Consider the following 23,972-nt stretch of genomic DNA (forward strand, 5'->3'; position numbering starts at 1 on the left):
TCTTTAAGTTTCTTAGAGCAGGGATGCAATTTTTACTTTCAGTATCAGTTCCATTCTTGATTGTTGTTTTGATGTTTTGTTAAATTTCCGAAATTTTAAAATGATATCCAATACCCATATATTTATTTAACATTCCTTAGCTATAATAATAACTTTGTGATGATATCAAACCAGAGAGCAACAACCTAATGTACACCACACACACACACACACACACACACACACACACACACACACACACACACACACACACACACACACACACACACACACACACATACAATTCAGATCCACAACTGTTCTCAAGACCAAAATCTCACATTCAGGTCATTCTGATGGGAAATTATTTAAAAAATTATCTTTTTAGCTTTGATTATGTTGTCATCCTCAGGTCCTGATCTCTGAGGGTCTCGGGAAATTCGCCAGGGACCCCAACTTTGTGTCAGCAACCACACACGAAATTGCAGACGCATGCGAATTGACCATCGATGAGATGGAGAGCGCCGCTAGTAACCTGCTGAATGGGAGTATGGGTAACGGCAACACTGGGGGAGCCGGGAGCATCAGCTCGGACCCACATGACTCCACGCATGTTAGAGACCGTAGTATCCGCGACTACAGCGACGAGGAGCCGTATGTGGCTCAGAAATGCGAGGAGGACCTTACAGACGAGATGATATGCATCACATCGCTATAGCAGTGGCTCACATGGGATCTTTTAGGTTTTTTCAATTGAATTTCTACAACTGTTCCACAGCGAGGGGATGCCTCTGCTCAGCAGCGTCCTGCAATAGATGGAAATGTAAAACATGGATAAGAGAACAAAGTGCCTTGTTTTCTCTTTCTGTGGAATAAAAATGGAAACGTGGGAGAGATTAGAGATGAAACTGATGGCCATATGGAAGAGCTGAGAAAATCAAACCAGAGGGAATCAATCTACTCGCCAGCTGCCTGTCATTAAGCAGGGATTCAGGATACAGCTGAATAACCTGCCAGCCTCGCAAAGCCAGCTCACACCTCATCGATATTTGCATTGTTTTGGCTCTATACTGCAACGCTTTCATTTGAAGGCCTTTGTATCCATATTGAGTGAACAGTGTTGGGATTGTTGGTGTGTCATTTTCCTGCTGCACTGCCCTTAAATCATGTTACTTTGTCTAAATAAGGCCATGAATCGTACACTGTTCACTCAGAATGAAGAGCCAATAAAACAGAAAATGTGACGCCGTTATAAACACATTGATTGTGTTTGATGGAGAGACGCTGGCTTTGTAAAGCTGCATATGTCCTGCTGCAAAATGTCTTTGGCTTCCCAGTGTATCAAAAGATTCCCTGTATTCAGTTGAGTTTAATGTCATGTATATACAGTGTGTGATTTTAACCTTTAGAGGTCATGATAACAAACGCTGGTTACTTACATTACATTTAGGCCTCCATGACTCAAATAACACAAAAAAGGTGATAAAAACATATAATATTTTTATTTAATTTATTTCAACTAATCTCAGTGCAGAGTGATGATCAGGCTCATCTGGATTCACGGTTTCAGGGTTAAATGTTGCTTGTCTCGGTACTTGACTTGAAAAGGAAATCACATATCAATGAAAAAAGACTTTGTCCTCAGGCATATCCTTCTGTTTGACATGCACACTGATATGACACATGGAAACCTTACAGCATGTTTCTGTGTGTCACGTCATCCTCCCCTTTACATCAACAACTTACACTAAATTTACACCCATTTTACTGACTTGATTACTTTAAACACCCTGAAAATTACGGAAGATTTTATGGCAAAATGTCACACTCGTTTCCATAGCGAATTTTCGAAGCCTCACTCAGAATATGCAAAGAGACACTTTACTCAGACCTCCTTATTTGTGAAATTCAGACAACCTGCCTGAGTGTTTATACTGAGGTACAGGGTGTCTGCAGATCCTTAAAAAGTCTTGAATTCAATTTTTAAAATATCAGGCCTTCAAAGTCAATACTTTAAAGTCAGTTTGAGAGGTCTTAATTGCCAACAACATTTTACCTAATTTTATTAATCCATCTTTTAATTTCTCTTTGTCTAAGTTTGTCAAAGCTGTTATGAGTGAAAGTCCACATTTTTAGGTGATGCAGGCACAAAACAAGTGAAAGACATTATAGAGACAACACTATGTGGGAGAAAAAACAGGTTTAAAAAATAAATGAAAATTATTGGCATATTGGTACAAAGCGTGTTGAGGGTGTTAAATGGCTGTCTACATTCTAATGTTAAATATCTTTAAACCTACAACTGAACCTAATACTGTATTCACTTACTTGCACTTATCTGTTGGCAAAATGTAGATTAAACTAATGCTGTACCGCATACTTTGATGCTCACTTTTAATGCTTGAATAAGAACATGATTTGTTCACAGATGTGTCCTGAATTCGGTAAAAACCTATATTCAAATGATCTTTAAAAGCATTTATTTTACTGCTGCATGAGACCCCAATTGGTAATATGTTTTAAATGAGTCTTAAAAATGACCCAGATATTCATGCCTGAATGCTAAAGGCACAAAATAATCAGGACAGTGTCATTCGACATCATCTGACATCACTCTACAGTCATGTGGCTTGTATGAGCTTTGCTTCCTGCCGAGCAGCAACAAACTTAACTGCCAGTCTTCATCAGGCATCTGAGTGCTTGTTTCATCATAAAGTCACATTAAGTAGATCTGCAACACATAGATCTGATAGTTATTTGTTGTTTGTCACTGTCATGTAATTCCAACATCACACAGAAAGGTAAACTTTCCTGACAATATATAAATTCAGTATATTTGTGTTTTTGGAATGAAATGATTGATGTCAGCTGTTGCCTTTTTTTTAGGCTGTTGCCTGTAAAGAGAGAACTGCACAACCTGCTCGTACTTAAAAACACTAACGAGAAGCAACACTTCTCACCTGCTGTCCTTCACGTTTGCTCCACCACTAACCGGTGTTTGTCTACCACTGCCAACTGTAATAACGTCTTCAGGTCAACACTGGATCGTGGCAGGGTAATCATTGCTTTTCTTTTTATCCTCAATTTAAATACTGTTGTCAGGGGAACATATTTAATCTGTGCAATCAAAGGGCTCTTTCGAATATAGAACCAAAACAAGGAGTGCATTTACATGCACATTAATATTGAAATATTATTCCAGATACGTTGATTTGATTCCATTTTTAATGTGTTGTTGAGAAGTACTGTTTCTTGTGTACAATTATTAAAAGTTTAGTAATAAAACATTAAAAGTTTTTTTTCTTGCATATACTTATAGCAAGTATGTGCAGGTTAATTTAACCTGAGCTGGTATCTGGAATACTCTTCAAATGTACTCCCTATACATATATACAGTTTTTAGTTGCCAATACAGCTGATAAAAATGACTTATGCATTTTCTAACTGCATGTAAATTTTGTTAAACTTTTGACATATTTCAATTATTACCTCTTTAACTTTCCGGGTGTGTAGGTTAAGGTGTCAGGGAAACTCTGGCAAAGGCTGCATTTGCACAAAATGGAGAGAGAAAGATATTTAAAGTTGTAAAAATGCAGCGAGTTTCTGCAGTGATTCGATCAAAATTCTGATTGGTTAATGGTGATCTAACACACAGACTCTCACCTTCCAAACCCTAAAATTGCATCAGTGTTTGATTGACAGGTAAATGTGTAGCAGTTTAATTGGAACAACCAACATCAGAAAAAAAAAATCAAGAAGGGCAAAGTTACCTATTTAAAGTCTCTAATCTCTTTGTGTAAATGCAGCCATGCAGAGGTTCTGTTGATTGTTTTGGATTTTACGGACTTCAAAAAAAAATATTTTAGAATAATTGAGAGCACTTCAAAAGCCATATTACACACATGCTGTAAGAAATTAGTATATTTACTGCAGACAAGAGGCAGGGCTGCAGCGTCTCGTACAGACGGATGGACACTGGTTGTTTTTAGGAAACTGTGATGGTTTCTCCAATGAGAGAAACAGACACTAATTACAAGTACTTTTTTAAAAAAAAGAATAAGTCATTCCGTGTTATCCTTGATTTTAATTGAATTAAAATTGACTGGCCAACAATCCATGACTTTGTACAGTCCAAGTCAATGAAACCAAATTTTATGGCAAACAACATGTCAGAAAGTCAGCGATCACCTGCTGCTTATTCACAGTACAAATATCCAAATGCATCCAAATTTAGACACACAAAAGAAACAGGAACCAACACAAAGCTTTGTCGTGCAACTGACAGCTTTATTTTTTTGTACTGTTCCACTGCTTTACAGATGTCTATGATACGACAACAATGTAAACAATCTGTACAGTGTTTGTATAAAGTGATGAAGATTTCTGCTTTCTACCCATTTGTTGTATGGAAATTTAAAAAAACAATAGCTCTATCTTCTTTGTAGCACAAGTACTAGTACCTTCTAGATTTTGTACCAATGGAAAACAAAAACCCCGTTTTGTACATTTGAATTCTTGCTGAGGATTTTTGTAAGGGTCGCTGAATAAAGTAACGAGGACAAGGTCAGGACGGCTTCTAGTGTTTGTTTACAATCATACAAGAGAAAATAAGAACACGCAAGCATAAAAGCTCAAGAATTTTCATGATAATCTTCCCTTTGATGATCTGCGAGTTTCTACTTCATTAAGACATAAATGATTTAAACATTCAAGTAATATTGTACAACACTGCATATAATGTAAACAATAACTGTCACTGTAATTAAAGTACTTTATAGAATAGTGCAAAGCTTACTAAGACAATCAATTCATTCTAGCACTTGGCTGCATTAGAAATGTCAATTTTACTGAAATCAATCCTTCATGTATAAATTTTAAGATTTTCGGTGAAGCTGATTCTAAAATATTCTCAACATCAATGTGCATCACGCTTGGCATGACCAAATGAACACACTTCATCGGCAATGACTGTATATGTGCAGTAATTCACATTGACATCGGGACATAATGATTTTATAGGCACAGACGGTGTTATCTGATCAGATCAATAATCAAAAGCTTCTTAGTAAACATCCACGATACATTTAAAAAAATGGAAAACTAGAACAGCTGGAGACGCGTGTCATTTTGCTTCTTTCCATCAAAATCGGATTTTTTCCTACCGGTGGCAAACTTGTCTGAACATGAAAAGCCTCCCTCTTTCATTTCTTCAACCACCTTCTTGAAAAGGTTGACCTTGTGAAATGTCCATATATCCAAAAACCTGCTGATACCTGAATTTTTCAGAATGTTTAAAAGTAGGTGTTTCTTCCTCCATATATGAAATGTGTTTTTTTCTTTTGGGCATGCATCTCTAACCAAGCCTTGCAAACTGTAGATGACTTTGTTGGTGTACAACACACACAGAGTTGACCATAAACAGGCAAGAGGCCATAAGTCGCAAACTGCAGTAAAAAGGAGTAAAAATGACCTGCATCACAGTCAGAATATGTCATACTTTCAGTAAATGTAGAATATGAGTGTGTATGAGTGTATGAATGTAGTTATTGTAAGACCAACAACAGATAAAATCTTTCCACTTACACATACAGGTGTGCTCATCGAGTGGTTGTGGGGGGGGGGCATCACCAAAGGCTAAATTACTCTGGTTTTCGAGTGGATTTAACTCAGACCTTGTAGTTTGATAATCCCTTCACTGATTCACACTGTATGAAACAAACCAATGAAAACAGTATTTGTCACAATGTTGAATCTGAAGTTTTCCAGGATGATGTGGAATGTTATCTTGGTGACGACTGATCTGACTGACAAAACAAAAGGTGCTGTTTGGGTAAACAGTCTGCAGGTTGCTGATTAACAAACAGTAATGAGTAATGATCACTCACACATGACTGTTGCTATTGACTGAATGCAGCTGTCAACAAAATTTGAGACAGAATGCTGATGAGAAAAAAACATTGGGATGAAAAAAAAGTGTTTCTAGTTACAACCTGTTCCTCAAAACTTGGCTCGCCTGTGACTTAAATGGCTTCATTAATGGATTCATTCTTTTAAAGCACCTAGCTGTACTTGTGTTGTAACAGGCGTAAAAATTTTCCATTGTGAAATTAGAGCCCCCTTTAAAGTGATTAATGTAGTGTGGAATTTAACGTGAAACCACTCAGGAAAGCAGTGTGTGGGTGAAATGTTATCTAAACTCTGTCAGCTGAAAGTTATGGCTTTGTTTGGCTTTTTCAATTTGTGTTTCTGGCATGCTTCCAAGGAAAATGGTGAACATAATCTATTGATGGATTGGGGATCATGTTTAACAACAGAAAAAATATATTCAAACATCAATTAAACTTACAACTGGCGTAGTCTAATTTAAGTGTCATATCCAGTCGTACCTTCAGTACACATGCAATTTTTCCTAAAAGCTTACTATATAACACTGAACCTAAATTAAAGCCTAGCTATGCCCTCTTCAAACCCAGACTCTGATAAAAAAAAAATTTTTTTGCCAAAATGTGTGTTTGGGAAGAACTGAACATACAACTTGATAAATGAGACTTGGGTTATACTGCATGGGTTGTAGGAGAGTTTGTAAATTGATGGTTTTTTATATTGTTAAACGTGGTCCTGAATCAATACATCAATCTGTTTTCTGTGGAGGCATGTGAGAAAAATGATGTTTCCCTCAATTTAAGGTAACAAACAACACAAGTGGGCAACAAATGGTCATTTTATGAGTGACGTGTTTCTTGAAGTTTACTAAAGAAATTCCGTATGTTATTTAGAAATGACAATAGGACCAATATCATTATTGGAAAAATAAGGAAGCGACAAAGTAAACGTCTCCTAATCCTAAATTTCACATGTAAACTGCTCAAATCAACTGTATTTTACACCACTGTGGCCTTGAATTGAGATAGCATAGACCACTTTTTCATAATTACTGTTAATGTGACAACATGTAACACTGATATGTTGCCTTGTGTGTGCAAATCAGGTGTGTTACAACACTCACATTATTCATTTATCAGATCCACGGCAAAATGATCCACTCCAGATCAAACACACAGTGAGCTGGTCACACGCTGCTGGTGTGTAATAACGGACGGTATTGTGATCTGTTTACCCTTTGCTCGTGCTTTCTTCATCTCTGTGTGTCAAGCGTTGGTGGTTGGTACACGGGAACCCCCGGGTCGACGAGAGGAGGGCGACCTCTGATGATGTCAGCAGCTTTCTCTGCTATCATGATGGTGGGAGCATTCAGGTTGCCACTAACGATGCTGGGCATGATGGAGGCATCGACCACACGCAGCCTTTCCATCCCCAAAACACGTGTGTTCGAGTCAACGACTGCCATCGGATCGGTTGACGAGCCCATCTTGCAGGTGCAGGACGGGTGGTAGGCGCTGTCAGCTTTTCGCCGAACAAAAGCGTCAATGTCAGCGTCGGATTGGACCTGAGGACCGGGCTGGACTTCAGGACCGCGGAACGGGTTGAAAGCTTTTTGGGCGAAAATCTCTCTGGAGAGTTTGACACACTCCCTGAACTCCGACACGTCAACATCTAAGAGGAGAGACAAGCAAAAACTGGTGTTAATATGATTATATGATTAGCTTACCATTCAACTCAACTCCAGGCGTACAGTCAAATCATCTTCCACATTGCTGCTCTGCACTTGGCACTAAGCCTGAGCACGTGCACAATATCAATACTCCTCAGCCTCCAGATGAAGCGTCAAAGTTAATATCAAGCAAAGCACATCCAGAACCAACAGGCCTCATAGAAAGCGTGCTCTGTGGGAAAACAGAAGTTCTTCAGACTTTTGTTGACTTCTGTACTTGACAGTGCAGTGACTGACTCTTACCGGTGGAGAGATAGTTTGGCTGGAGAATTGGGTGATCCAAAGGGTTGGCGCTCTTCAGCTTCATCCAGCCGATACTTGTGCTTCTCATTGGTCCGACGTGAACCTGCAACACCAGCAGAAACACTCATCTCTGTGGTATGTTTTATATTCACACCTCCATGGCACATGTGCTGTACTCTTAGACTTTCTTTTCTCTGTACTCACTGTGAGCTGATCAAACTCCTAACGCAAGACAGAGAAACTTCACCCCAAAATCAAAATACATGGTGCTCAGAGCACCAAAAAATCAATAAATAAAAAAAAACTCAACAGCAATGTCTCTTTCCAGAAATCATGACACGGTTACTCAAGATAATACACAGACTTTGTTGTGAGCAGTTTCATGCAGGAACTATTTTCTTTCTCCCAAACTATTCCTGTCAACCGAATCACAACAATACCTTCATCCAGTACACACTTTTAAAACAACTGCTTTGTTGTCCTCGAGCACTACAGGTGCTACCCATTATGCTATTCCCAGTGTTTTTGCATTTTTGGTTCCTACGCACCTCAGTTTCTGAAACAAACATGCCCATTGTTTAACCCTTTCATACCTGGGCAAACTGGCTTGATTTCTTTCAAAAACAGGAGAAAGGCAATGAGCAACAAAAAAAGGCTGGCAGAATCAGTGACTTGTTTTAAGTCACTTCTTAAAAAGATTCAACCTGCAATCAATAGACTTTATGTGATGTCGACTTTTAATTCATCTTTTAATTTTATTTATTTATTTATACTTTTTAATTTTGTCTTTTAATTAAATTTATCTTATTACTTATCTTACTTATTTATCTTTTGACTTATTTCTTATTCTATATTAATCGATGTCAAATCACTTTGTAAACTGTGTTTTTCAAGGTGTTATATAAATAAAGTTATTATAATTATGATTAAAAGAAGAAACATCCCCCAAATGAACAAGAAATTTGTAAAAAGCATAAGAAAATAACCTGAAAATTAGCAACAAAATTTTTTTCCAAAACACAAACACTAAACAACAAAACAAAACAAACAAAACAAAACAAAAAAGGGAAAGAATGACTAGAAAAAAATGCTTGAAAATTATGATAATTCTTTAAAAATAATTTTGAATATTATATATATCAAAATCTAGTTCTCTGGAAATGTTTCCTGAGCTTTTTTAAAAATAAATTCTTAATCTACTAATTTCTTGCAATATGCAGGGGACATTTCTCGCCACGTTTCTCATTGCCTTTTTCCCCATGTTTCTGAAAGAAATCAAACCATTTGCTTAGGGTTCCAAGGTTTAAATACTTGCAAAAAGTGTCTCAATGCAGCACCAGAAAAGTGATGTCGATCCAGGTTTCAAAGGGTTAAAAACGAATAACTAAAGCCTTTTGCGGCACTACAAAAGAAGCCTCATTTCAGGATGTGTAAAACAATTATCTCACACCTGGCAACCATGCCTCCCTGGAAAAGCGTCAATAAATAATTTCACCGCCTCTCTGGAAATTTCTAGGAGGCTCTGGCATTGAATGTCAGAAGTGATCGTGTTTTTCCGTGGAATAGCACTTGTGACTCCTGAAACACCTTTGTGTCTTTTGTATTAAATAAGGATCTCATCAAGACAGTCATGACTAAGAGTGGTGTAGTTTCAGTGAGTGATGGAGCATATATACTTCTATGTTTTGCCATTTTCTGTGACACACTGTTGACGCATACCAAACAGGCGAAACGCATACTCGCATGGGCACACATCTCCCTAAATAAAATGAAACAACCATGCAACCTGAAACCTGACACATACTTGACATCAAACCCAAACAACTTCCAAAGAATAAAACCTCATAACTCTTCCACACGCACCCACAGCCACCATTTCCTGAACACGCACCTGATATGCCTCGATCTTGGAGGCAACTCGTCCGTGGTCGATGACCTGAGAGGGCAGGAAGTGAAACTGAATGTCAGGGTGTGTGACGTGCGGCCGACTGCGAACGAACCCTCCGCTCTCCAAGTGGGCTGTTGCTCCGTAACCTAGGGGACAGTTGTCATTGTAAGAGAGATGGCGAGATGCGGTGTAGTCAGACAGGCAGCATCTGTTTTGTCCAACTCACAAACATTTCAAAGACAGTTCAAACAACTCAGTCAGAGTGTTTGTACTGGCAGACTGCGTGTTTCAATCTCTGTCTGGTCTGCTGGTGCGTCTGGTGAGTTGCCAGTGGTGTGATGTCAGTAGTTTGTGTTTATGATTGCGAAGGCAACTCTGGAAATTTTTGCTATTGTGACACCAGTGTTTTCTGCCATATTCAAGTTGTACTGAGCTCACCTTACAGTCCACGCTGTGTACTCTGTGTCAGAAAACATCCACCAAATGATTCAGGAGTCCTGACTAAGAAAAATCATTAAAAGATCCCTATGAATAGTGCTGTGATACCAATCACTGACTCTGTCACGTGCATCAGGCCTGCAAATATAGACATGCCCGCCTGCAGACTTCAAACCCAAAAATCCCAAAACAAAACAAAAAAAAAATTGCTGCAGGCCGACACACCCTCGAAAGAACTCTGTTGTAAGAGTTCATTTACTGCTAATTGGTTATATAAACAGTTACCACCCTGAGGTTTTCTTTGAATCTGGCTAGTTATTCTTCTGTGATTAAAAACAAAACAACTGAGCTACTTTGAACATGCATAACACCTGCGGAATAAAATATCCAATAAGGCTGTGGAGGATAGTAAGGAAGAGTAGTTTTGTTTTACCTCAAATACTTCTACATTTTGTGACACCAAATTGATATGGACCCATATCTGTCCTTAACTTATATTTTCTGTTTTAATAATAGGCATTAATTAAGTGAGTTTTTATTGAAGTTCAGTGGTATCAACCCTCAGAAATTAACTTTTTTGTAGAACTTTAAAAAAAAATGTAAACCTTTTCCACGTGCGATGGTGTGTTTGTCTTGAGTCTATGACATTTAAAAGCAGTGCCTCCTTTAGCACTCCTTACTCATTGCACAGTGCTATGGTTGTTGGTACCTTGCTACATATCATCATGGATTTTCCGGTTGTTGTTAAGATTTTGCTTGGCATCTACTGTTTCTTGTTTGAAAAAGGGAAATGGTGAAATGGCTCTAGAAGAAAAGGAGGAGCTAAGTTTACGCTAAGCCATCCCTGAAAGATGATACTGAACCGTCACTGAACGACGACGCTGAACCGGCCCTGAATGACAACAAAGCTCATCTGACGTCAATGCAACTGGCTTGGGCGGCAGTTGGGTGAGTTTTGACCTTACTATATAAAATGTCTCTCTTGAACATGACTCAACACAGCTAAGCACATTTAAACTGGTAATGCAAATGGAAGTCAGCACATGGTTTGACTCAGAATGGCCAAAGCTGCGAACAGAAAAGTCCTATTTGCTTACCAGTAAACAGGGTGAGCCACTCCAGGCCTATCTTCACCATGTGGAAAAGTTTCTGGGCCTTGTACAGGGTGATGGGCTGAGTGCACTGCTGCTGGACGTACAGCTCCAAATGATCCTGCAGGTTACTGCCAACACCTGAGAAACAACAGAGCCAAGAGAGGCATGGAAACCAGTCATTCTAATAAAATGAATTTCAGGCCTGATATGTTTATCAGCATCAAACAGGTGGAATCACTATATCAGTTTGTGTTGGTTTTTGATGTGTTGAAAAAGACACTTGATTTCCAACCTGGTCTGCTTCACAGCAGTGTGGGGAGTTTGTGGAGTGTGCAGATAGTGTAAACCAGCATCTTCAGTTTATTCAGTCAAAGAGTTTTTTCCATTATCAGTTTGTTAAAATGATGCTTTTTCAAGGCCCAGTGTGTAGGATTTATGGATATCTATTGGCAGAAATGGTCTATAATATTAAAAACAATATTTTCATTGGCTTGTAATCACCTCAAATTGAGAATCATTGTGTTTTCGAAACCTTAGAATGACCCGTTTATATCTACAAATGGAGCGAGTCTTTTTCCATCAAGTCCACCATGTTGTTTCTACAGTAGCCCTGAACAGACAAATCAAACACTGGCTCTAAATAGGCCCATTCAGGCTTTTACGTCAGACACCATATCTCTCCTACATGCACACAGAAGATACGTTTCATTTGTGCAACCTCATAGCTAGATGCCACTTGATCCTACACATTGTATGCTATAATGGTTTAAAAAAACACACATCTCTGAGTGCACAAAATGTACCGGGTAGGTGCTGGACCACAGGGATGCCGAGCTGTTTTAGGTCATCAGCGTTTCCCACCCCCGACAGCATGAGAAGCTGAGGGGAGTTGATGGCTCCACCGCTTAATATCACCTCCTTATCTGCAAATGCCTGAAAAGGGACCAGAAAAACTGATGAGGGAATTATTGAACAAGAATCTCCATCCATGATAGTGGCTATATGATTACCAACAGGCATGCTTTAATATTCACGATAATGTCAGGGTGCTTACATGTTCATGACAGGGTCATCAGAGTTATTTGTCTGGGAACCAAGAATGTTGATTTTCACTGAATGAAAAATTTGAAAGTGAAATTTCTGACCTACTAGTAGTGCTAAACAAAAAACCAGGAGATAACCAAAGTAATTATGATTCATCCTTTGGGCAACATTGACATCTGTGCCAAATTTCACTGCTCTCCATTCAAAAATGGTAAAGAAAGTTACAAAATCCAAAGACATCATCATCATGGTGCTAGAGCAAAAGTCGGGAGATTGCCACGGTCATGAGTATTTGTGCTCTGTACAACATTTTGAGCTGATCCATCCAACAGTTATTAAGATATTTTAGATGGAACCAAAATGATGGATCAATAGACCAATATTACCATAAATATCTACATACAATAAGACGAGTAGTAACTAAAAAGATAATCAAAAAAAGATATTCCCAATTTGTGTGTTACTTTTTAATTTATCACCTTACATAACATAATTTTTCTTTACGAGGAACTCGTATCCACCTTACCCTTTTCTTTTGTCCTTTCTGTGTGTATTCCACGCCCACAGCACGGTTACCATCAAACAGGATCTTGGTGGTCAGGCAGCGCACCTCCGTCTTCAGGTTGGGTCGACCCAGGACAGGTCTCAGGTAGGCACTGGCTGTGCTCCATCTCTTTCCTGGACAGATTCGGGCAGGGAGATGTTGACAATACAGCTCATTTATAAAAGATGTCAAAATACTGAATTGTAGTAAAAAGTGTTCCTAAATAATTGTGGTTATAGTTGTTCTTTTTTTAATCTTTAACCTTTAAAAATCGTCATGTCCATCCAGCCCACGCCCTCCTGTTGGTGTCCATTCATGTCATCAGTGAAGGGGTACCCCGCCTGCTGCCCCGCCTCAATAAAAGCTTTGTGAAGGGGATGGTTTGTCTTCCCTCTGGACACGTGAAGAGGTCCACTGCCTCCCCGGTACCTACAGCACACACAAGACACACACACTGACTGGCGGCTGTGTGGAAAATTAACACACAAAGGTGCTTCCACATCCAGTGTGAACCCAGCATTAGACGTAACTCCAACCATGCATTGCGCAGTTTGCTGCAAGTGTGAGAGCAAGGCAGACAAAACAGTGTTGTTTCTTTAATGGCACCTATCTCAGGTCTTTGTTGTTACTTGATAACCACTACTAAATAAAACAATTATAGAGGGGCAATCAAAAATTGAGTTTAAGGAAGTAGATTTCTGACCCACAACGGTGAGCCTTGAAATAGTGACAGTAGAGTCCCTAAAGGGTTTAAAAACAAAAATTTCCTGAGACGATTCTACCTGCAATTGTTTTGTAAAACCATCGACACATTTCTAAAATCTATCTGATCCAAACAGTTTGAAAACAATATAAAGCTTGGACACATAAAAATAGAAGAATGTGAAAATGTGCTCAATAGGACTGACTTGAATGTCCTACTTTTGCATGTAGATGAAAAAACAAAAATTATCACCCAGGCTGAAGTAACCTCATGCCAGACAGATGATCAAATGTCTCTAATCAGGCTTAGCCGTGTGAAGTGTGTGTTAACAAGACTTGGTGATAAGGAATTCAGTGGAAGCATAGGTTAAGCTACAACTGCAGGATAAGCTTCCAGTGAATTTTAGTCTGATACATGATACTACAAACCTGATTGCTCTATATTTTAAAATAACACAACCATGTGCATCGATTCTCCGAAATGTCATATTTGTTTCCAGGCCACACAAGTCTTTATCATTAACCAACATGCTAATATCTGAGCTGCCATCTACCATCTTCATTTGCATGTGTTTCCCCATTTCCAAGTCTCCTGTGGTAACATTAGACTGGTGACGCACTGCATTTTATCTTTGATACTCATACGGCACAATTTTGTGTGGGAACTTTTTTTATTGTGCTACGGAATATTATATTACATTACCTACCAGGACGCATTTTGATCCAAGTTGAGTCTATGGGACTGAAGCGCTGACACTGCCAAAGCCAGGTTTCCCCTCAACTTCATTCCATGAGTTTTAAGTATATGTTATTTACTATATATTAATGATGTTAACACAAGTCAAAAGGGCCTTTGAATATTTTTTGTTAGGTACCTGTTTTCTCCCAGCTCATGACACTGAGCTTTCCTAAAGTAAGGCAGACAGTGCTCGTAGTCCCATCCCTCGGCTCCCTCTCTCTGCCAGCGGTTGTAGTCTTCAGCATGTCCACGGATGTACACCATGGCGTTGAGTGAAGAGGACCCGCCCCAGACACGGCCCCTCGGCCAGTACAACACCCGGTTGTCCATGTGGGCCTGAGGTAGAGTGTGGTAGTACCAGTTATACCTGAGGGCAAAATTGAAAAGAAATACAGCATAGCATCGGAGTAGAATCAATATCTGTCTGCTTAAATGTTCTGGACAACAACAGTTTAGTGATTTATTGTTATACTGAGATACAAAAAGACAAGACTGATAAGTTGCACCACTGTGATAAATGGGTGAATGATTTGTTCAAATTACTTATACATCCATTTTTTATTCATTGTGGCTTTAAAGGTCCAGTATGTATGATTTAGGGGGATTTATTGGCAGCAATGGTATATAATATCCTTACATGTGTTGTCATTAGTTTATAATCACCTGAAAATAAGAACTGTGTTTTTGTTACCTTGGAATGAACTGTTTATATCGACACATTGAGCGGGTCCGCCATGTTGTTTCTACAGTGGTCCGCAATGGATAAACCAAAAACTGGCTCTAGACCAATTTCTAGGGCCATTTTCGCATGAGTCACTGTAGTTCTCCTCCATGCTTTGCATACAGGAGAAGTTTCAGTTCTGCAACCTCACCGCTAGAGGTTACTTTGTTTACCTAAAAAAATGTTACTGTTTTCATTCCTTTAAGGGCTTTTGTAACTAATAAAAACAATAATAATAATTCGATAATACTGTGATAAAATGACACCATGATAGTTTTTAAGACGGTTATCATACCATGAAAGCCTGGTACTTTTGCAACCTTGTTTTTAAGTTACTTGTGCTTCCTTACACTTGGAAAAAGTGTGGTGAGTTGTAAGGCAAATAAAATAGTTTCACACATCAGCACCAAAACATTTCAAGTAAAATTATTTAACTACTCTACTTGTCATCACAGAGGTTGTAGGTCAGCGCAGCTGGCATGTGGATCTTCCATGAGAGTTGTATGTTGCCTAGCACCATGTCCTTCGGGCCCGCCTCCAGCTGCAGCACAGACTCGTGGGCATCCTCACTAAGACGATTGGCGAGGACGCAGCCCGCCGACCCTGCCCCGACAATGATGTAACTGTAGGACGGTGTTTTCTGATTGGCTGCAGGTGACGATGAAGCGTTCCAGCGAGCAGCGGTGGCACTGAAGCATCTGTAGTGGTTGGAAGAGGACCAGGAGAAGGACTGGCCAGTGCTTCTGGTCCTGGGGACAACATCTGGAAAACAGGTAAACAGGCACCTGCCGTCCCTCATAAACCTCCCTCGGGTCGCAGTCATGAATCGTCGGGCTCCAGTTTGGCTTGATGTGGCCAAAGACAACATTCTGCTTCAAGAAGTGTTTTCTTTATTCACTGTAAATCACAACAACACACTTTAGGATACACTTGAGGGCTTTTGGCTTACGTATTATTAACCATTAGCTCAGCAATACCTTGTCCTTCTCATGGCCTCAACTCATTTAGTTAAAATACCAGCAGTTTAATGGACAACTAGAAAAATACCTGACCTGGAGACAGATATTTGTAATGGCCCATTCACTGCTGTCAAGGAGAGGGGTTTATACGTCTCCCTTAACTTTTAAATCAAGTGCCAAATGCTTATATTTTATTAGCCAATAGTCTCTTGTGCAGCGGCGGTGCTTGCCATTAGCGATATAGAAGGCCGCCCAAGGGCGCCATCTCGACGGGGGGTGTCAAAATTGTGCCCAGAAAAAACAAAATGCACGAGTCGAGCGGATGTCAGAGGACATTTTTCTGTCTACAGAATACCCATCTGTTAACCAAAAGGCATTGGAGTACAAAAAAGAGTATACCTACTCCCTCCTCCGTCAACTTCAACATCAACTGCCACTGCACTACTGTATGTGGAGAGAGATAAGACCAAACAAATCAAACAATAAATCTGTGTTGAAATGGACAGGAAGAGAGCTAATTAACATTACGTCTAAGAAGCTGGTAGCCATAACTAACAGGTTTTATTTAGTTACACTGTGATGCGTTAAAGCTCAATGCAGTAAAAATGAGTACTGGGTGAAGGTCTCATGATGTGTGTAATGTAATCTTGCAAGATGTAGTTTTTGGTGAGAAATTTGAATAAATATACATGTTTGAGGGAGAAAAGTTTTGCTATTTTCACAGCAATATACAATACAGGTATTGTTTTAAGTATTATTTATAGTAAAGAGGCTTTTGCTTATTTTTCATGTAAATAAAGGTTGTATTAGAGGTTGTTTCATAAATGCGTATCACTGAATTTTTGCTCACGGAACGGTAGTGCAATGACAGGATTATTTACTTTAAAACAGTTCAGTTTTTTTTTTTAGTGTAGACAATGTATAACATCAATTTCAACTGTTGGCCAAATTATTGTTTTAAAAATTGGTATCAACATTGGCTCAGAAATTTAAAATCAGTGCATCCTTAGTTCATTAGAAAGTTCATTAGAACTTTTTTATTGTTATTTTTTATTGTCACATATTGTTTATTTTTCTGATAACGTTAGTTTGTAATTCTATTTTGAACAATTTTTATTCAATTATTTATTGAGTATTTATTGATTTATTTGATGGTTGTAACACATGTACAACATGTTACTAGTACTGAAAGAAAATTAGTACACTTAGTTGTTATTAGCCAGGTTTGAATTTGAATTTTTTAAGGGGAGGGGAAGGGGGAAGGGGAGCCTAGGGCACCAAATGTGCTAGAACCGCCACTGCTTTTGTGTCTTAACCAGTTTGAGAGGCTCTTCTCTGTTGCAGTCCTACTTTGTAATGTAGCCTGATGTGACCCCAACATCATACCTAGTCACGTTAGAGAGGAAGTGTGTTAATTTAGTTCAGATGAGCAACAGGAAAGCGTTTTCTGCGCGTGCGTGTAGGAGTGTGAGAACAGGAGACATGTGTATCATGTCTACTCTACTGTATAAAAGGCTACAGAGCAAAGGCTGCAGTAAAGTGTCTGATCTTGTAAATATTTTATCTATGGGCTTAAGTTATGTCTTGTCATGCAGGACAGGGCGGGGGTATATAGGTCAGAGCAATAAAACCAGCTACTCACCAGCAGATTCAGTGGCAAATTGAATTATACAACCTCTACGAAGACAATGTTGGTAAATACCTTCTAAAACATTGAGACACAAAAACATTCACCACAAGTGGGCAACTGAAGAAAAGTTGGGACCGAATAAATGTTTATGACGAAAGGTCAATTTCGCAACCGTTAGCTTATCAGTGTAACAGTCTGGGTCTATAGGTCTGCTGCAGGCAACATTTTAAGACACCTTTCTGCTCGGTTAAACCGCATTTCAAGTAATCTAAAACACGTTTATATTGCATCTAATATCGTTGGGAGGATTCAGCTTAAGTTGGCAGCGCGGCTGATACTTGTTTTTGTAGTTTGCATTAGTTAACCGTTGTTTAGATTTACTGTTTACGTCGTCTGCAGAGCATGGGATTACTTTTATGCAACTCTACAAACTACATTTAGTTTGAATCGAGGTGGTGGATTCACGCCAACATGCACGTGAGCAACTGCATTATGAACTGTAAAAAAAAAAAAAAAAAAAATAGAGAGAGCGAAACTTACCGTTTTCGGTAACTCACGTTAGCTCACAGTTCAACGGGTTAACCCCTGCCGAGCTGGGGTCGAGCCAGCCTTCTCCTAAAAAATACGGTCAAAGCAACACCCACGCTGTTTTACGGTTCGTGTATACAACAGGCATTACGGTAAGAGCGTGATAGCGATGACTTCAAAATAAAAATAAATATCTGTAAAAATAATAAATACACGAATAAATAAAATGAAATGAAATTAACATGAATATACATAAAGAATAGTTTAACAAAATAAATAAGATTTAATGATAGGCTACGTGAAATCGAAAATAACTATCTAATACTAAGCCGTACAAACTGTATTCCACTCAAAATGTTGACTCTAAATTGTGTGAATAATTAGTCAAATTTAATAATAGTGAATACATTTCTAAAGAAAATCTGATTTAAAACGAGAGTACACCCCCTCAGAGTTTCATTCTGAGACATCCTGTTGCTACAGACCAAATTCATTTGTAATTGAAAGTAGACCACTTCACTTCAGTGCACAGATTCAGGATGTCACTCAGACATTCCCACGACATTCTGATGTTACATTTCAAAACTGATGCCCTATATGTCATATACCAGCTCTTTTCCTTTCAGTTCAAATTCGGAATAAACTACAGCTTCTACTACTACTTCTACAATTTTGAGGAAATGGCCTCCTTACACACACTATTTCACTTATTCTGATGCAGATTTTAAAAGTTAAAGCCCTTTCAAATCTTATATATTAGCTATGTTTCCATTAGATTTAGGTTATAAAAGAAAGTATATCAAATTGATGACTGAAATACACTTTGCAGATGAAGATTATTATATTCTCATTAATTTCATGTATTATTTATTTTTTCGCAGACTGACTTTGTGACTGACTGACTGAGTCACTGAATTATTGTGAAAATGCGTAGTGATTGAAATACTGTTGACTCATTCTATTTATGTGTGCCTGCACGTTCATCGGATCGTAGCTTTTATTTTGAAGTCACTTCTTATGCGGTCTTAACGTAATGCTTACTGTATACACGAATATCAAATACCAATGGGGCTAGTTTAGAGTAGAGGCTGGCTTACCCCAATGAGGAAACGGCTGTGGGCGGGGCTGTATTTAGGCTATAACTTAACTGTATTAAAGCAGTGAGTCACATTAAAGTGATCCCACTGCAGGTAACCAGTTAGCTAGATTCTGTTGACTCTAAAAGTGGATACATCCCTTATTTTTATATTTCTACTTTTTTAAGGTCCAACCAGAAGCTGGTGATGTGGGGTCCCATACTGATTTTTTTCTCCTTTGTGGCGGCCCAGGTGACATCTCATGAAATTGTAAGTTACTGAGCCATCAGTTGTTTTAGTTGAAGTTGACAGTGATTTAACTCATCTATTTTTGGGATTTCTTTGCAGAAAGTGGAGTGTCATGAATTTCACAGTAAGTTATTTATTATTCATACATTTGTTATTTATAGGCCTATCATGTTGGTTTTGAAGCCATAACAGTGTTTGATCCAATGCAGAAACCAGTCTCTTAAGGTATTTTGTACTGTTTGATTAATGTTTGTTTTACAAAGCTTTCATCTTTATATTTTGCATGAAAATGAAACATTTGGAACAAGTGGAGATTCCATTACCTCAAAATATAGCCCACAAGATAAAGTTATAGCCTAAAGACAATTTGATATAGACAGAAGTTTAATTGCCTGTTTATTTAATTTTATTGCAGGTCAGGGGTGAACGAGATACGTTTATTTAAATGTGTTACTGACATTTTCATAAAACCAGTAGCCACAAAGTTTTTCAAAACATTTGATCCACTAAGTTCCAGATTCTTGTGAATTTGAACACGTTTTGACATTGAACATTACACAAACTGTAAGCAAACATCAGATACATTTAAACAGCTGAAATATCAGACATTATAAAGTGTGAGTGCCACTGCCATCTCTTGTTGCAGCTTTCCCTCCTAGTAGTGACAAGTCTCCATCTTTGCTGGCGGACCTGAGAGTGGAGCTGGTGAAAGAAGGAGGAGAGGATATGTTGAACATAAGCTGGGCAATCAATGTTGATGGTATGCAACACTTTTTATTTTTCCCACATAGAAACATAAAAAAATGACTTGATGTTGTTTACTTTAAGATTATAGTTTTCCAAACACTTGGGATGGTGCAGAATTCTCTGATATGGCATATTCAGAACTGATTGTTAAATATATATTTTAAATACAATAAAGTCACTTACTGGTTATTACTGGTTGTCTGTTTAAAAAAGGAAGTATGTCGTATCAAATGAGGAGATTTGCCAGAAATTCATTTTATTTACATAACAAACAGGACTTTGGTCTGGTTGACACTGCAGCAGGATGAAGATTTTTTTTTAAAAAAATTGCAACGCTCAAAATATAAACAAAAAACAGGAACCCTAATACATTTTTCTTTAAAGGCACTGAACCCCAGAGGTTCATTTTTATTAAAACCATTGTGAAAAATGTCAGATTTCTATAACAGAGGACAATCATCAAAACTAGAATTATGAACAGCTCCTTAATTATAAATACCAAATACATAAAACACTAAAAACAAGAATAGTCATAAACTTGTACATGTAGCAGGAATCAGACAGACACAGTACACATATAGTGAGCTGCTACGACTAAATAACAACATAAATTGAGTTGTGGGTAAGTTTTCAGGATACAGTGGTGCACGGGTTGGAAAGATGGTCTGATTTTGGAGTTGGTGGAGACAGCGGTGTAACTTATGAATGGTAGGGTGTGAAAGGGAAGGAAAGGAAGGAGAGCATATATATATCTTTATTTTGTCTGAGAGGATCTCTGACATTTTCTGTTTCTTTGTAGGTAGTAATGAATACCTGACAGGCACTCGGATCATGATCTCGGGAGAAGCATCGTACCATTGTACATATGACCCAGTTTTTGCAGAGGCATGCCCTGCTGGATCAGAGCAGGTATTGCAGATGGAATCTTGTTTAATTGGTGATTTTCTGCACAACATGAGTTTGAAATCATAGACTTTCTAAAGATTACATGAGGCTTAAAAATGTTCAATTTGACGCAGTGATTTTCATCTTTTCATATCTAGAAATGGTTTCATTATTTAGTAAAAGCAAGCTATGGCTCCAACTTCATCCAAGCTTCCAATCTCCCTTTGCCTCCACCGGAGATTGAATCTTACAAGTATACCAGGATCGTAATACCTTTTCCAAAAAGTAAGCTCATATTTTTATTCTCACCTTTTGATACTTTCTTAAAGTTTTATTGAGAATATTATTCGTTATCCACACTTTGAGGAACTCAGTACAAGTCAAAAGCATTGTGATAATGTCTCATTTTTCAGTCTTACAAGCATGTACTGGGCACCATATAGTCATGTGTTCCCTAATCTCCTAATCCCAGGTACGGCTGCTCTGTTGTTTCCATGCAGGCAGTGTGAGGTGAAAAGTATTAAAATGTCTAACCTCCTTCTCTGTTTTCTTCAGTCACATCAAAGCCTACTCCACTTCCTACAAGTGAGTGATCTCATTTACTTGTGTATGTGCATATAATGTGTTGAACTTTACAAAAAAGATGTAGATTTTTCTATCTTTAATAATACGTTGGAATATTTCCCTGCAGAGTTGTCCACTACAGGTAAGACTCCACAATTACTTTAAATGCTGTCAGCTTAATTTTAATTACATGAAGGAAAATGAGGAGCGTGTTTATGTGTGTTTGTCTGTGCAGACTCGGGACCAGTTGTCCCAGATGTGAACTTCATCAGCGTAGCAGTGGCCATTGTCGGGGGACTGGCTGGTTTGGGTATCCTGACTTCCTGCTACATAATCTGTAAATGCACTTTCTAAACATACATTTAGATGGAGGTGGACCTACAGGCAGAGGTGTAGTTTCGAGTTACATGACTTGGACTAAATGTCACAAATTTGATGACATTAGACAAAATCAAAAAAGACTTGCAACTCGTCTCTGACTTTACCACAAGTGATTTTTGACTTCACATGGACATGAGCCCTTTGAATTGAATATACTTGATACCTACCTCCCATCATTAACGCTATTCATTCCCAGCAAGTTGACACTGTAGGACTTGGGACTTGCCTATCTTTACTTGGGACTTATTGCAAAGACATGAGACTTGCAAAAACAAGTACATGGTCACATCTCTGCCTATAGGCCCTAAACTTGCAGATGATGAATGTGAAAAAAATATTCAACCTGATGCAGATGCACAGACTGCCTGTCTTGTTCACATGCTTTGATACATCCTCAGTTACTATCCCACCCAAAACTTGAAACTTGAAACTTGAAACTTGTGAAATGCTGACCAACCCATTCACAACGATCTTTCAGTCATTTTGTAAAAGAGCTCATCTTTAACCACTCAGTTGCTAACAGTCTTATTATCTTCCAAAGGAATCATGCCTCCCCTGCTACATTTGAAGGTTAGATGAAAGAAGTACTGAAATGAATCAAACTTGGGCTCACCACAAACAATTTCAGAAAACCCCTTTGGGTTATATAATATGTCTGACACCACTGCCTGGTACTGCAGATAACTATCACATCATTGTCTGTGTTTCTTACTCTCCAGATAAAAGCTGTGGAGCCAAATCAACCTCACTTAGTTTTAGAAAGTTGCCTACATCTCCACCAGTCCCTGTCCTCATGGTGTACCCTGCTGAGAATCCAGCTTTCCAGCAGGCCGTGGTGGCCCTGGCAGAGTTCCTGCAGTGGCACGGCGGCTGCAGCGTGGCTGTCGACATGTGGCAGCAAACGAAGATCGCAGTGCTGGGGCCAATGCGCTGGCTGGCAGAACAGGCCAAGGCTGCACACATAGTCCTCATTGTGTGCCCACAGGTAGAGATTATTAATTGTATGTTATTTATTTCTTGCTGTCTGAATAGGAGTGATTAAAAAAAACTCTCTTCTCTCAGTCCTCTTCACAGCCCAGCCATTCTTCTCCCAACCTCACCTTCCCAGAACCCTCCATCCCAGCTGCAGCTCGTGACCTTTACCCCCTGATTCTCAACATGGTGGCGAGTCATGCGAAGAACACCAGCGACCTGGCTAAGTTCTGGGTTGTGAAGCTTGGCGAGCAGTGCGACAAGAAGCCAAATAACCTTGCGCCTGAACTGAGGGCCTGCAAGACTTTTTGTCTGATGAAGGACTTGAACAAGCTGTGCTGGAGTCTACACAGCCAAAGTTTGTACGGCAAGAAGATATCTGATTTGGTCTTCAGAGCAGGGGTGGCCTACAGTAAGAAGTGTACAGTGGCATTAAGTGAAGCTGTGGAAAGGCTAAGTGGACATCAGACAAGCAATTGTAGAGAGGTGGAACCATTAAAAACTTGCTTTTGTTTGAACATCTGCAATGAAAATGTTTAGACTGATGGATAAAGAGGGGTCAAAATAGTTAGTTAGTGAATAGCTGAGTCTTTTTGCACTTTCTAAACTGCATTCATGTTATGTTTTAATAATGGCATAAACCCATGCTCATACTGGTTACCAGTTAAGCACTGGTGTGGTACCCCGGGGTGGGTACGTGTCATAAGAAGTGGGGGCCTGGGGGATTGTCACTCAGAGTTACAGTTCAGTGTATGCACATTTTTGGTGTCATTTTAGAATAAGTATTTCTATTTAGTGTATGTTACTTTTTTTTTGATAATGCGCATTTGTTTCTTCTATAATTACATTGTATTGTGTGCTTTTTTAATGTGCAAAAATCATCATCATTTCTCAAAGCACTCCCATTGGTCACTTAACTTTTCTGCAAGCAATTTTCCAACATTGTAATCAAATTATTTTTTAAAAAGTGTTGGGGA

General features: G+C 38.8%; 3 protein-coding genes and 1 long non-coding RNA gene across 27 annotated transcripts in view; 3 read left to right on the forward strand and 1 right to left on the reverse strand.

Annotated features, from left to right (window-relative positions):
- cacna1db (calcium voltage-gated channel subunit alpha1 Db) overlaps positions 1-7,271 on the forward strand; it is a 104,008-nt gene extending 96,737 nt beyond the window's left edge. For 21 of the 22 annotated variants that reach the window (XM_088082385.1, XM_088082384.1, XM_088082376.1 and 18 more), the window contains one exon: positions 392-4,822. In XM_088082385.1, the coding sequence (XP_087938511.1) occupies positions 392-697 (306 nt within the window). In that variant the 3' untranslated portion in view covers positions 698-4,822. Of the gene's footprint in view, positions 1-391; positions 4,823-7,132 lie in introns of those variants that run through there. The other variant, XR_015777541.1, reaches the window with a different exon arrangement.
- chdh (choline dehydrogenase) lies at positions 4,246-18,255 on the reverse strand. The gene is made up of 10 exons (XM_042491339.2): positions 18,134-18,255; positions 15,448-15,901; positions 14,420-14,650; positions 13,105-13,271; positions 12,825-12,976; positions 12,058-12,187; positions 11,258-11,392; positions 9,726-9,868; positions 7,835-7,937; positions 4,246-7,533 (listed from the first exon to the last, which is right to left on the reverse strand). Exons 2-10 carry the CDS (start codon positions 15,870-15,872, stop codon positions 7,115-7,117), a joined length of 1,905 nt encoding a protein of 634 aa, XP_042347273.2. The 5' UTR covers positions 15,873-15,901; positions 18,134-18,255; the 3' UTR covers positions 4,246-7,114.
- Positions 10,460-14,556, forward strand: LOC148188758 (uncharacterized). The gene is made up of 4 exons (XR_015777545.1): positions 10,460-11,108; positions 12,866-12,947; positions 13,131-13,267; positions 14,416-14,556. It is a non-coding gene; the product is annotated as an uncharacterized LOC148188758 (long non-coding RNA).
- Positions 15,759-23,894, forward strand: il17rb (interleukin 17 receptor B). 3 transcript variants are annotated; one of them, XM_088082391.1, is made up of 11 exons: positions 15,759-15,777; positions 19,386-19,467; positions 19,546-19,570; positions 20,093-20,206; positions 20,993-21,102; positions 21,237-21,363; positions 21,634-21,663; positions 21,770-21,784; positions 21,878-21,979; positions 22,743-23,008; positions 23,086-23,894. In XM_088082391.1, the coding sequence occupies exons 2-11, from the start codon at positions 19,405-19,407 to the stop codon at positions 23,533-23,535; spliced, it is 1,302 nt and encodes a 433-aa protein (XP_087938517.1). In that variant the 5' UTR covers positions 15,759-15,777; positions 19,386-19,404; the 3' UTR covers positions 23,536-23,894. The 3 variants fall into 3 exon arrangements, with proteins under 3 accessions (XP_087938517.1, XP_087938518.1, XP_042347744.2); XM_088082392.1 differs by lacking the exon at positions 15,759-15,777 and adding an exon at positions 19,291-19,311; XM_042491810.2 differs by lacking the exon at positions 15,759-15,777 and having other exon boundaries at positions 19,318-19,467; positions 21,878-21,952.
- The last annotated feature ends 78 nt before the right edge of the window (positions 23,895-23,972 follow it).

The sequence above is a fragment of the Plectropomus leopardus genome, chromosome 9 (genome assembly GCF_026936395.1).
Source record: "Plectropomus leopardus strain MGB_pleo_1.0 chromosome 9, ASM2693639v1, whole genome shotgun sequence".
NCBI lineage: Eukaryota > Metazoa > Chordata > Actinopteri > Perciformes > Serranidae > Plectropomus > Plectropomus leopardus.

Bases quoted from the DNA above. Each gene is read 5' to 3' on its own strand.
- chdh (XM_042491339.2), bottom strand. From the start codon at position 15,872: ATGTTGTCTTTGGCCACATCAAGCCAAACTGGAGCCCGACGATTCATG. The intron at 13,272-14,419 runs GTACCTAACAAA...TGTGTGCTGTAG, and splicing joins CATGAGCTGGGAGAAAACAG to GTACCGGGGAGGCAGTGGAC. The intron at 12,188-12,824 runs GTAAGGTGGATA...GTCCCTTTTCAG, and splicing joins AGAAAGGACAAAAGAAAAGG to GCATTTGCAGATAAGGAGGT.
- il17rb (XM_088082391.1), top strand. From the start codon at position 19,405: ATGTGGGGTCCCATACTGATTTTTTTCTCCTTTGTGGCGGCCCAGGTG. The intron at 21,364-21,633 runs GTAAGCTCATAT...TGTTTTCTTCAG, and splicing joins CGTAATACCTTTTCCAAAAA to TCACATCAAAGCCTACTCCA. The intron at 21,980-22,742 runs GTAAATGCACTT...CTTACTCTCCAG, and splicing joins GACTTCCTGCTACATAATCT to ATAAAAGCTGTGGAGCCAAA.